The following is a 13,061-nucleotide window of genomic DNA, read 5'->3' on the forward strand; positions in this document are numbered from 1 at the left end:
GAAAGGAGGTGGCTGTCGGGTTTCTTCCTGTAGTGTGTGGGCTAAGCTTGAACCAATAACGACGGAAATTGCCGTAGCCTAAGTCAGAAACTTTACCGATGGCAGGTGTGTTTTTGGTTTTTTTTTTTATATACCGTTATAGAAAAATAAATAAAACGCAAAGATAAATAAATAAATTCATTTACTACCTTTAGTTCGCACCCATTAAAGTACCACTTATTGTTATCTTGTCATTTTAGGTTTTTTTGACAGTTAAATCCCCTTTTTTTAAAGGTATATTTAGACAGATAATAAATCAGTTTTTGTAAACCTTCTGGTTTTTCCAGCTAACAGAACCATGTCATCAGCGTACATAATCAAAATATGTTAAACATTTGTATACCGATATAAGGACAGTTATCTGATATTGTAAACTGATGGCGAGTGTGTTCTGTATTGTGATTGGTTAATTACATTTTTTTCTTCTCCTCGAAATAACCTCTTTTTTTTGCATATAAAAAAATAAGAAATTACATTATTATATTTTACACATTTAACAATTTGATATGGTCTCGTTTAATTAATGTATGCCATAAGTTTTGTCTATTTAAAAGTCGAATGTTTTTTTTTTTTTACCATCAACAAAACAGCAATAAAGCAAAAGGCATATGTTTTATTTAACAACACATTTTATTTAGCAATAAAGCCGTTTTCGTGCCATTACACATTTTATTTATTAGGGACTAAAGAACGAAATCTACATCCACAGTGAACATGTGCATATGTTTTCTAGAGCCATAGGCAGAGTAGCACATACCACGGCCTTTGATATACCAGTCGTCATGCACTCAAGCTAGTGCACTGCAGGCTGAAACAAGAACTAGCCCTATGACAAAAAAAACCTAACATCCCCCAAAAATACCCCCACAACCCCCCGAAAAAAATCCTTGTTTGAAAACGTTACGTAACTCCCGCCAAAGATCCATCCCCCATACCCATAAGGTTGTGTAACGCACCCTATGACACCGTCCCCAAACAAAGAACGAGGTTTACGACTCAATGAGCAGATTGTAAGACCACTACACCGACTTCTCTTTCACAAACCACTCACAACTCAGGGCCGTAGCTAGTTTTGCATGGATGGCGCAAGACACTAGTAACACGTCAATAACAATAAGGGGCGGGTCGTAGCCCAGTAGTAAAGCGCTCGCTTGATGCGCGGTCAGTCTAGGATCGATCCCCGTCAGTGGGCCCATTGGGCTATTTCTCGCTCCAATTAGTGCACCACGACTGGTACATCAAAGGCCGTGGTATGTGCTATCCTGTCTATGGGTTGGTGCATATAAAAGATTCCTTGCTGCTAATAGAAAAGAGAAGGCCATGAAGTGAACCGACGCCGTATAACCGTAAATAAAATGTGTTGAGCGCGTCGTTAAATAAACCATTTCCTTTCCATTCATTAACAATAACCAGTAAGTTTCTATTATTTTTGCCCCCCCGCTGCCGCCCGCTAGCTTCGGCCCTGACAACGTGCTTAAGACAACGTGCTTGAACCAACGTGTTAAATACAATGTGCTAACAACAATGTAGTGTACTAAAACCATCGTGAGTCCAGTTGTTTGTTTGAACTCGAGTACTCGAGGGTCAAACTCGACCCGGACCCGAGTACCCGACACTTACACTAGATGATAATGATACTAGGGAATAAAGTGAAATAGCATTTTGCATCTTAATTCTAGTGCTGAACATGGATTTAAAATCATGCCATTGTATTGCATTCAACACATTCGACTTTTTTTCACCCTTCATGTCTTATAGCCCTATAATATAGGCTAAATGGCGGCAAGCATATTGCAAAATTACGTAAAAAATTTAAAAAAAATAAAATTAAATGCGAGTGCTCTTCCTTGGACGTGTACCACGACTGGTATTTACTACTCTGTCTGTGGGATGGTGCATATAACGGATCCCTTGCTATTAATGAAATGAAGCGGGTTTTCTCTCTAAGACTATATGTCAAAATTACCAAATGCCGATGATTAATAAATCAGTGTGCTCTAGTGGTGTCGTTAAACAAAATAAACTGAGCATATCTACATCTCGCCTCCTATATGACAGGATTTTTTTTAAAAAGAATTTTGTGACCACTCCTTTACAAAATGTTGGATCCGCCCCTGAAGTAAAGCGAAGGCAAACACCCTAATTTTTATTTTTTATTTTAGGTGTTTCCTACCCGTTCCGCAGCCCCTGTGCTTTGGGTCCAGTCTGGAGCCTGTTTACTAACGCCTGTTTGTGTTTTCAGAATGGCTAGGTCAGGAACGGCCCTGTGCTTTGGGTCCAGCCTGAAGCCTGTTTACTAACGCCTGTTTGTGTTTTCAGAATGGCTAGGTCAGGAACGGCCCCTGTGCTTTGGGTCCAGCCTGAAGCCTGTTTACTAACGCCTGTTTGTGTTTTCAGAATGGCTAGGTCAGGAACGGCCCCTGTGCTTTGGATCCAGCCTGAAGCCTGTTTACTAACGCCTGTTTGTGTTTTCAGAATGGCTAGGTCAGGAACGGCCCTGTGCTTTGGGTCCAGTCTGGAGCCTGTTTACTAACGCCTGTTTGTGTTTTCAGAATGGCTAGGTCAGTGTCTAGAAGGCGCTAGTACTAGCGACTCGCGGGAAGAATGCGACAGTGATCGCCAGGAAGTGCTGTCTGATGATGGGGAAGAAAAAGGTATACATTCTACTTAAGAGTAACGGGGCAGGACGGCTGGTGGCAGGGGAAGGACAGCTGGAGGCAAGGTGTGCGTGTGTATCGGGGGAAGGGAAGCCTTGAATGTGGCAAGTAAGAGGGCATAGCCATTTCGTCTAGACCAACAGGGATTTTTGTTTTGTAGATTTATTTTAGGGGGGGGGGGGGGGAGGAGGAGCAAGTCAACAAGGCGTACTTTTAATGAATGTCTTCAGGCTCATGTAAAAAAAAAAAAAAAAAAAAAAATCGAAATAGGCTACTTTAGTTTCAATGAAAGCGTGTAGACTGGATGCGTGCGTTTGCAAAGCGCATACGACAGGCGCGATGGACAATCGTATATGCCAAAAACGCAAGCTGCAGACGAACCAGTGGGACCGCACGCACGCGCCGCATGATGCCGTCTATACGAGCCTTTGAATATACAGACATGGCACAACATTGCGGCAATTTCCCGCATAGCCTTCCTTAAAGGGACATTCCTGAGTTTGCTGCATTGTAATAATAATATTTCTATAATAAAATAAAAATTGGAGGAAATAAAATGAAATTTAATCTAGTACTAATATTAGAACGATCACAAACACATTTAATATACATCTACTAATATTTTATGCAGAAAAATACATTTGATATGTAATTACAATCGTTAAAAGGCTCGGTTAGTCGATAACATCTTAAAAGCTGCAATACACTCAGGAATGTCCCTTTAAAGTCAAGCTCCGGGGAGTTACATTAAAATGTTTATATATGTACGTCCATGACGTAACTTGGAACGGGTGTCGGGATAGTCCCCCCCCCCCCCCCCAGAACACACACTCCAGAAAAATAGAAAACCGTGTAGTTAGGGATGCGGTTTTGTAACTCCGTAACTGATGTATGCATAATTCACAATACCAGAAAAAAAGTACGTTCAAGACCTAACTTGGACGACAGAGGCCATTTAATCTTACCCCTCCCCCCAAATATAGGAAAACGTTTGACACTATGCATAAACTATTTAGGCCCTAAAGGTTAAGCCCCCCCCCCCCCCCCCCCCCCCCCGCCGAAAAATAGGTAACATGTTTCATTGTTTGTAACCCATTATATCTTGGACGAAAAGCTGTATAGAACTAAAAGCCTTTGCAAAAATATATTTACAGGAATACCTCGATAGTCTAAACATAAAATATATTTACAAGAATACCTCGATAGTCTAAACATAAAATATATTTACAGGAATACCTCGATAGTCTAAACGTAAAATATATTTACAGGAATACCTCGATAGTCTAAACGTAAAATATATTTACAGGAATACCTCGATAGTCTAAACGTAAAATATATTTACAGGAATACCTCGATAGTCTAAACGTAAAATATATTTACAGGAATACCTCGATAGTCTAAACGTAAAATATATTTACAGGAATACCTCGATAGTCTAAACGTAAAATATATTTACAGGAATACCTCGATAGTCTAAACGTAAAATATATTTACAAGAATACCTCGATAGTCTAAACGTAAAATATATTTACAAGAATACCTCGATAGTATAAACATAAAATATATTTACAGGAATACCTCGATAGTATAAACATAAAATATATTTACAGGAATACCTCGATAGTCTAAACATAAAATATATTTACAGGAATACCTCGATAGTCTAAACATAAAATATATTTACAGGAATACCTCGATAGTCTAAACATAAAATATATTTACAGGAATACCTCGATAGTCTAAACATAAAATATATTTACAGGAATACCTCGATAGTCTAAAAATAAAATGTATTTACAAGAATACCTCGATAGTCTAAACATAAAATATATTTACAGGAATACCTCGATAGTCTAAACGTAAAATATATTTACAAGAATACCTCGATAGTATAAACATAAAATATGTCCATGTACATATTAAGTAAGTGTGTGCTACTATAATAAGTAGGCTGTAATATCTGTGAACTGGTGTCAAATAACTGTTATTAAACATCATCTTATTAATAAGACTCAAATACAATATCTGTTTGACTATTTCAACACAAAACCACGGTAATCCCTTCCCAGAAACCCCCCACAAACAAACAAAAAGAAAACAACAAAACGAACCCGACAGACCAAACTGTAAAAAACTCGGGTCTATATAGTCTTACTACACAGATCACGTCCATGTGAGAGTTCATTAATCACGGTCCACCATAGTTCCTAAATGACACAAGTTATGGTTCACATATCATGGGCGTACATAGGTGTGTGTGTGTGTGTGTGTGTGTGTGTGTGTGTGTGTGTGGGGGGGTTCGATGGGTTCGACCGACCCCCCCCCCCCCGAAATCGCTTTTTTATAATTTAATATATCTGACATTATTATATTTACTCAACATAGAAATATATGCCCAATATCTCTGGAATCTATTTTTGAACCCCCCTTTTCAAAATCCTATGTACGCCCATGCATATTCACTTCTAGGAAATGGTGAATAATTAAAACAATATGTATATTTAATGGTAAGCCTTCTGGCTGTATTTTGCCCATGCTATTTTGTAATATTGTGCATTGACCTTTTGGGACATGGGTGTATAGCGCAAGAGACAGCCGGAGTGAATCGGTTAATGAACCACCTGTTCGGACCGGTACTACAGCCAGATGCGGTCATATAGCAAAAAAACTGAGACGGAAAAGTTCTCAATTTTGGAGTGAAAATAAATGGTTATATAATGTATGTTCGCAATGGTGTATGCTGCCAACGAGAACCCGTTCTATTGGCAATCATCATTTGAAGTTGGACAGTTTAACATGGGTTTCAATGGCATATGACATCTGTGTAGCGAGACCTATCGAGGTAATTAACACGTTGACGTCATTGAACACGCCTATGAAGTATTTCCGGTCTTCGTTCATGTTGCCACACGCCTGACCGTCAAACGGGAGTGTGTTCGAAACTGCGAATGTTCGCGAACAGATGAAAACACGAGTACCCGTTCCCGAGATGAAAATACACGAAAACGGTCTCCAATATTGAGTAAAGACACTTCTACTAATTCAACTCTATGTTACTAGTTTTTGTTTGATGATGATGACGAGGAAGATCTAGGGAATGGTGACTGGGTGGAAACTATTTTGGAACATTTGTTAAAAAAAAAGAAATTAAAAAAAAAAAACCGGATTTGAAACCATGCTATTTTGGCGTATTTTGGTACCCCATCATAGGACCTTTGCATAAAATTATAGAGCGTAACCTAGATGAAATTCGAAACTTGTAACTGGAAACTTTTTTCTTTTTCTTGTCAACTAATAAAGAAAAACTCAAGTTACGAATCGCTATCGCTCTCGTCAAACCACCAGGCGAGGTGTTGTGGGATTTGACAACGGGAACACGTTCGCGAATACGTTCTTGCCTGTTCGAAACAAAGGAACACGTCCCCCGCACCAGAACAGTTTCGAATACACGCACTGTGGCAGTAACCAGTGCGCGGTACAGATTGATCAAGCTTGTGGGCTTATTGTTGGCATGCTTCCATCAGAGAACTGTTCATGCATGCCTGTCATGGGCACAACCTCTGACTTCGACAAAGAGTTATGTCCACGACAGGCAAACCAATTTTGACCGTCTTCCTCTTATATAATAATACATCTGCACGACACAACCGTAATACATGATTAGGGCCGTATCTCTGCAAGATGCAGTGACTGGGCATTTGGCAAAGTTGAGTTTGACTACATAGTCATAGCTAGCAAGGGCAGGGGAGGAGGGGGGAGGTAAAAGGACAGTTGTACATCGCATTTTTGTTTTACTGCTTATTGATATTGACGTTTTAAGTATGTAACCTCCCTGAAATGGTTGCAAAATGGTATTTCAGAGACTAGATTTCAAAATGTCATGGGGGGGGAGGGGGGGGAGGGGGGAGGGGGGGGGGGATGTCCCCAGACCCCCTAGTGTCTTGCGCCTTCCATGCTCATTTGTTCTAAGAATTCTTCTGCCTATCTGTACGGCCCAGCTCTATGAATCTCCATCTAATACCTTGTTTATAGGAGGACAGCCACTCCTTAGATCCTATACTGGAGATGCCATTCCTTTCACCACCACAAAGAGCATGGACTGCCACTCCCAGACTAGTTTACAAAATCAAAATTAGCATTGGACAGATGGCTTTGTCACATAATGTTACATATCAAGTTGACTTTCATAGTGATTAGCATTGGACAGATGGCTTTGTCACATAATGTTACATATCAAGTTGACTTTCATAGTGATTAGCATTGGACAGATGGCTTTGTCACATAATGTTACATATCAAGTTGACTTTCATAGTGATTAGCATTGGACAGATGGCTTTGTCACATAATGTTACATATCAAGTTGACTTTCATAGTGATTAGCATTGGACAGATGGCTTTGTCACATAATGTTACATATCAAGTTGACTTTCATAGTGATTTATGAAGTTTTTGACAGTCAACTGGCCTTTAAAATTAGGATATACCAAAAAAAAAAAAAAATCTAGACTAGTTTTTTCGATATTCAGCAACAATAATTTTGTATATGGCTTTATCATATACTGTTACAAATGAAGTTAGACTTTCATGGCAATTTACTCATTTTCCACAGTTATAGCCCTTGTACTTAGGAGATATGAAATATTTGTAGGGCCGGGTAGGGGACATGTATTGCTTTAACAGCACTCAGAATGCGTATTAATTTTGGGATTTCAAATAGAGAATAATACATGAGTGGCCGTTAAGATAGAATTTGTTTTAAAATGTATCTAACGAGCGAAAGTGAGTTTGATATGTTTTTAAACAATGAGTTGTGAGATAAATGGTATCTAATGGACACAAATGTATTATTCTATTTCTTACATATCCTCAAAAACCAGGTTTTAAGAAAATTTAAAAAAATGTTTTGACGGAAAGATGTTTACAACCCTTTGAACTTGTAGCTGACTTACACATCACAGACACATAATTGTCAGGTTAACTATATGTCACAGTCTAATCGATTTCCATCGTGTTGTTTTTCATTGGATGTATGGCATTGGTGACCTGGTCATCACCTAGGAGCAGCCAGTTGTATGTCTTGACATTGTTAACACACGTACGTACATGTGCTAACAGGATATGTGTTATCATAAATAATGCATGGTGTTCTCACCAACGGGTGCATAAGAAAAGAACTTAAACATGGTGGCAGCAGTGAGTTACTCTAGAGGTTTCTTTTTTTAAACTTGGTGGCAGCAGTGAGTTACTCTAGAGGTTTCTTTTTTTAAACTTGGTGGCAGCAGTGAGTTACTCTAGAGGTTTCTTTTTTTAAACTTGGTGGCAGCAGTGAGTTACTCTAGAGGTTTCTTTTTTTAAACTTGGTGGCAGCAGTGAGTTACTCTAGAGGTTTCTTTTTTTACTGCATTTTTGTGTACTCTTCTCTTGTGTCTGTCTCCCATGTTAAAACTTATAAAATAGCTGTCAGTTATAATCATGGGGTGGGATGTAGCCCAGTGGTAAAGCGCTCGCTTGATGCGTGGTCAGTTTGGGATTTATCCCCATCGGTGGGTCCATTGAGATATGTCTCGTTCCAGCCAATGCACCACGACTGGTATATCAAAGGATGTGGTATGTGCTATCCTGTCTATGGGATATGTCTCGTTCCAGCCAGTGCACCATGACTGGTATATCAAAGGATGTGGTATGTGCTATCCTGTCTATGGGATGGTGCATATAAAAGATTCCTTAGTACTAATGGAAAAATATAGCAGGTTTCCTCTCTAAGACTATATGTCGGAATTACCAAATGTTTGACATCCAATAGTCTATGATTAATAAATCAATGTGCTCTAGTGGTGTCGCTAAACAAAACAAACTGTAACTTTAAGCAACTACTGTTGCTAATCAAAATTTTAAAAGCAAAACATTTCCTGAATTACTCATGGGCCAGTGTATAGGGTTCGACGCAGTGAATTGCTCTTGGTCAGGCAGAAAACTACTTGCCTTGTTACATGCTGAAAACTACTTGCCTTGTTACATGCTGAAACCACTTCATTTATTTACTCACAGTCACTGTGTATTTGACACTGCAAACAATTGCTCTCCTACTTAATTCCAGGAGAGCAGTCTATTGCTCACCACCACTTTTTAAACCATAAGCACTGGATGAAGAATGAGAAATTTAAAATTAATGTATCCACTATTGAACCTTTTTTTTCATCTCTTGTACAGTGATACCAGTGAAGACAAAGATTGGATCCAAACCGCATTCAACGCCATTGACTTTAAAATGGTAAGTAGGCTACTTGTGACAATTGACTTTAAAATGGTAAGTATGCTGCTTGTGACCATTGTCTTTAAAATGGTAAGTATGCCGCTTGTGACCATTTGACCATAAACTGGTAAGTAGGCCGCTTGTGACCATTGACTTTACAATGGTAAGTATGCCGCTTGTGACCATTGACTTTAAAATGGTAAGTATGCTGCTTGTGACCATTGACTTTAAAATGGTAAGTATGCCGCTTGTGACCATTGACTTAAAAATGGTAAGTATGCCGCTTGTGACCATTGACTTTAAAATGGTAAGTATGCCGCTTGTGACCATTGACTTAAAAATGGTAAGTATGCCGCTTGTGACCATTGACTTTAAAATGGTAAGTATGCCGCTTGTGACCATTGACTTTACAATGGTAAGTATGCCGCTTGTGACCATTGACTTTAAAATGGTAAGTATGCCGCTTGTGACCATTGACTTTAAAATGGTAAGTATGCTGCTTGTGACAATTGACTTTAAAATGGTAAGTATGCTGCTTGTGACCATTGACTTTAAAATGGTAAGTAGGCCGCTTGTGACCATTGACTTAAAAGTAGGCCCCTTGTAATTGACTTTAAAATAGGCCGCCGCATTGTGACAATTGACTTTACTTTAAAATGGTAAGTATGCCGCTTGTGACAATTGACTTTAAAATGGTAAGTATGCCACTTGTGACCATTGACTTTAAAATGGTAAGTAGGCCCCTTGTGACCATTGACTTTAAAATGGTAAGTAGGCCCCTTGTGACAATTGACTTTAAAATGGTTAGTATGCTGCTTGTGACCTTTGACTTTAAAATAATAAGTAGGCCTCTTGTGACCATTGACTTTAAAATGGTAAGTAGGCCACTTGTGACCATTGACTTTAAAAATGGTAAGTATGCCGCTTGTGACCTTTGACTTTAAAATGATAAGTAGGCCTCTTGTGACCATTGACTTTAAAATGGTAAGTAGGCCACTAGTGACCATTGACTTTAAAAATGGTAAGTATGCTGCTTGTGACCTTTGCTTTTGTCAAAGATTTTTTATTAGTATTATTAATTTTTAAAAATCCTTTCCGTTCTCTCCTTTGAATTCCATCTCTTTTAGTCCCAAGTTAGCAGTTCCTCCTATCTTTCAACTTTCTTTGCTGTCCGCCTCCACATCCCAGTCCTTGTCTCCAACTGTGACATATGCTTTTCTCTTGTGACTATCTGTGCCATATACCTGCCATCCTGCATCAGCTTTAACTGTGGGCTTATTCTGACCACTTCTTTTGTGAAAGATTATTATTTCATTTTTAACCTTTTATTATGCTTATATCCAATTAAGGTTCAAGCATGCTGTCACAGGCACATATCTCGACTATCTTTTTATCAAAGCTACTTGTTTGATTTTGAGTTTATTTTTCATAATTATATCCAATTAAGGTTAAAGCATGTAATCCTGGCCACATAGCGTACTTGGCTACCTGGACTCTCCTACCAGTTGTGGGGCGGGATGTAGCTCTGTGGTACAGCGCTTGTCTGATGCACGATTGATTTAGGATCGATTCCCATCGGTGGGCCCATTGGGTTATTTCTCACTCCAGCCAGTGCACCATGACTGGTAAAACAAAGGCTGTGGTATGTACTATCCTGTCTGTGGGATGGTGCATATAAAAGATCCCTTGCTGCTAATCGAAAAGAGTAGCCCATGAAGTGGTGACAGCGGGTTTCCTCTCTCACTATCTGTGTGGTACTTAACCATATGTCCGACGCCATATAACTAAATAAAATGTGTTGAGTGTGTCGTTAAATAAAATATTTCCTTCCTTCTTCTTACCAGTAAAACAGTGTTTTGTAGTTGGTTAAAGATGTCTACACATGTGACATTGCAACTTTAATATAGAAAAACTATTATTTCTGTTATCAATTGGCCACAAAGTACTGATGAAATAAATTTTCTTTTTTTGTTATGGCTGCAGTGGGCATACTTTTGTTTTGCAGTTGGTAAAAAATTTTGTATAGAAATGTGACATCTCACCTTTAAAAATGCAAAAATAATTATTTCTGTTGTATTCAAGATGAACGAGAACTAACTATTAACTGGCTATAAATGATTTTGTTGGGTTTTGTTACGGCTTTAGTGGGCATACTTTTGTTTTGCAGTTGGTAAAAAAAAATTGTATAGAAATATGACATCTCACCTTTAATATGCCAAAAAATATATTTCTGTTGTATTCAAGATGAACAGAACTGACTATTAACTGGCTATAAAGTTGTAATGAATTTACTTTTGTTTTTGTTAAGGCTTTAGTGGCCATGCTTTTTTTTTATAATTGGTAAAAGATGTTTGTCTAGATGCTGCACCTTTAACAGTGAAAAGTAACGTCTGTTGTATTTAAGATGGAAGAGAACTAATAATTGGCCATGAAGTTCCAATGATAATGAAATGGGTTTTTGTTTTGTTATAGCTATAGTGGCATGCATGCTTTTGTTTTTCAGTTGATATTTATATTTGAATCTAGAAATGTGACAAAGCATCTTTAATAGTGAAAAGTAATATCTGTTATATTTAAGATGGAAGATAACTATTAATTAGTCATGAAGTTCAGATAAAAATGAAATGTTTTGCTATGGCATTAGTGGCCATGCTTTTTTAAAAATAAAAATGGTTAAAAGATGTTTGTCTAAAAATGTGACATTACATCTGTAATAGTGAAAAATATTTTGTGTTATATTTAGGTTGGAAGAGAAGTATTAATTACTCATGTTCAGATGAAAATGAAATGTTGTGTTATGGCATTAGTGGCCATGCTTTTTTTTAAAATTGTTAAAGGGACAGACCCTAGTTTCAACCCGTGAAAATTAACACTAAGTTTAGTTAATCTACAAACCAGAAACACATTTGGATAAAGTTACAGCTGAGTGAAACATGAGTTTGTGACTTTGAAATGATAAAATACCCTCTAAAAATAGACTAAAACTCGACTCCATAACTGTTACTTCTCAGATGCACGTGTGTTTTTAATAATATGAGAAGTGCATTTTGTGATATTGAAAACACCAGGATGACCAAAAACACTTCGAATGTACGGATATGGATAATCTAAACAATAAAATCTAAGTATAGTATGATTTCAATTATCAAAAACTGCTCTAATAGTAAAAAATATGCCTTTGTTTAAAAGATGTTTGTCTAAAAATGTGACACTGCACCTTTAATAACGAGAAGTCGTTTGTGTTGTGTTTAGGCTGGAGGAGAACTATTGGTCATAAAGTTCCTATGAAAATTAATTTTTGTTTGATGGTTATTGTATTAGCAGCCATGCTTTTTTTTTTTTTTAATTGTTAAACGATGTTTGTCTAACAATGTGACACTGCACCTTTAATAGAGAGATGTGGTTTGTGTTGTGTCTAGGCTGGTGGAGAACTGCTGGCCATAAACTTCCTATGAAAATTAATTTTTGTTTATTTGTTATGGAATTAGTGGCCATATTTAAAATTTTTTTTTTTTTAAATCTGTTTTTCTAAAAATGTGACACTGCACCTTTAATAGTGAGAAATGGTTTGTGTTGTGTGTAGGCTGGAGGAGAACTACGAGGTTGCGGAGCGTGTCTGTATCCCCCGCAGCACGCTGTACGTTCACTACATGGACTTTTGCGAGAAAACCGACTCACAGCCCGTCAATGCAGCCAGCTTTGGCAAGGTATGTTTTACAGTTGGGAATCACAGGGATCAAAAATCATCACAAAACAACCCCTGCAGTTACGAAAATGTTCATGGCAAAAAAAAACATGACATTGAAAAAACCCTGAATATAGTCCAAGGGAAATGTTTTTTACTTGTTTAATGACACCACTAGAGCACATTGATTTATTAATCATCCATCCATATCCATCCATCCATACATCCATACATAGTCCATCCATTCATCCATCCACCCACTAACCCACCCATCTAAAACCCACCCATTCACCCACCCTCCATCCACCCACCCATCCACCCACCCTCCATCTACCCACCCATCCACCCACCCTCCATCTACCCACCCATCCACCCACCATCCATCTACCCACCCATCCACCCACCATCCATCTACCCACCAGTGACA

The 13,061-nt window shown here is 38.1% G+C and overlaps 1 protein-coding gene across 1 annotated transcript in view; it reads left to right on the plus strand.

Annotated features, from left to right (window-relative positions):
• The window catches only part of LOC121386112 (transcription factor RFX4-like), a 97,793-nt gene that overhangs the window by 49,386 nt on the left and 35,346 nt on the right, over positions 1 to 13,061 (plus strand). The window contains exons 2-4 of the mRNA XM_041516910.1: positions 2,592 to 2,693; positions 8,907 to 8,967; positions 12,533 to 12,656. Of these exons, the coding sequence (XP_041372844.1) occupies positions 2,592 to 2,693; positions 8,907 to 8,967; positions 12,533 to 12,656 (287 nt within the window). The remainder of the gene's footprint in view (positions 1 to 2,591; positions 2,694 to 8,906; positions 8,968 to 12,532; positions 12,657 to 13,061) is intronic.

Source organism: Gigantopelta aegis, chromosome 12, assembly GCF_016097555.1.
Source record: "Gigantopelta aegis isolate Gae_Host chromosome 12, Gae_host_genome, whole genome shotgun sequence".
NCBI classification, from domain to species: Eukaryota; Metazoa; Mollusca; class Gastropoda; order Neomphalida; family Peltospiridae; genus Gigantopelta; species Gigantopelta aegis.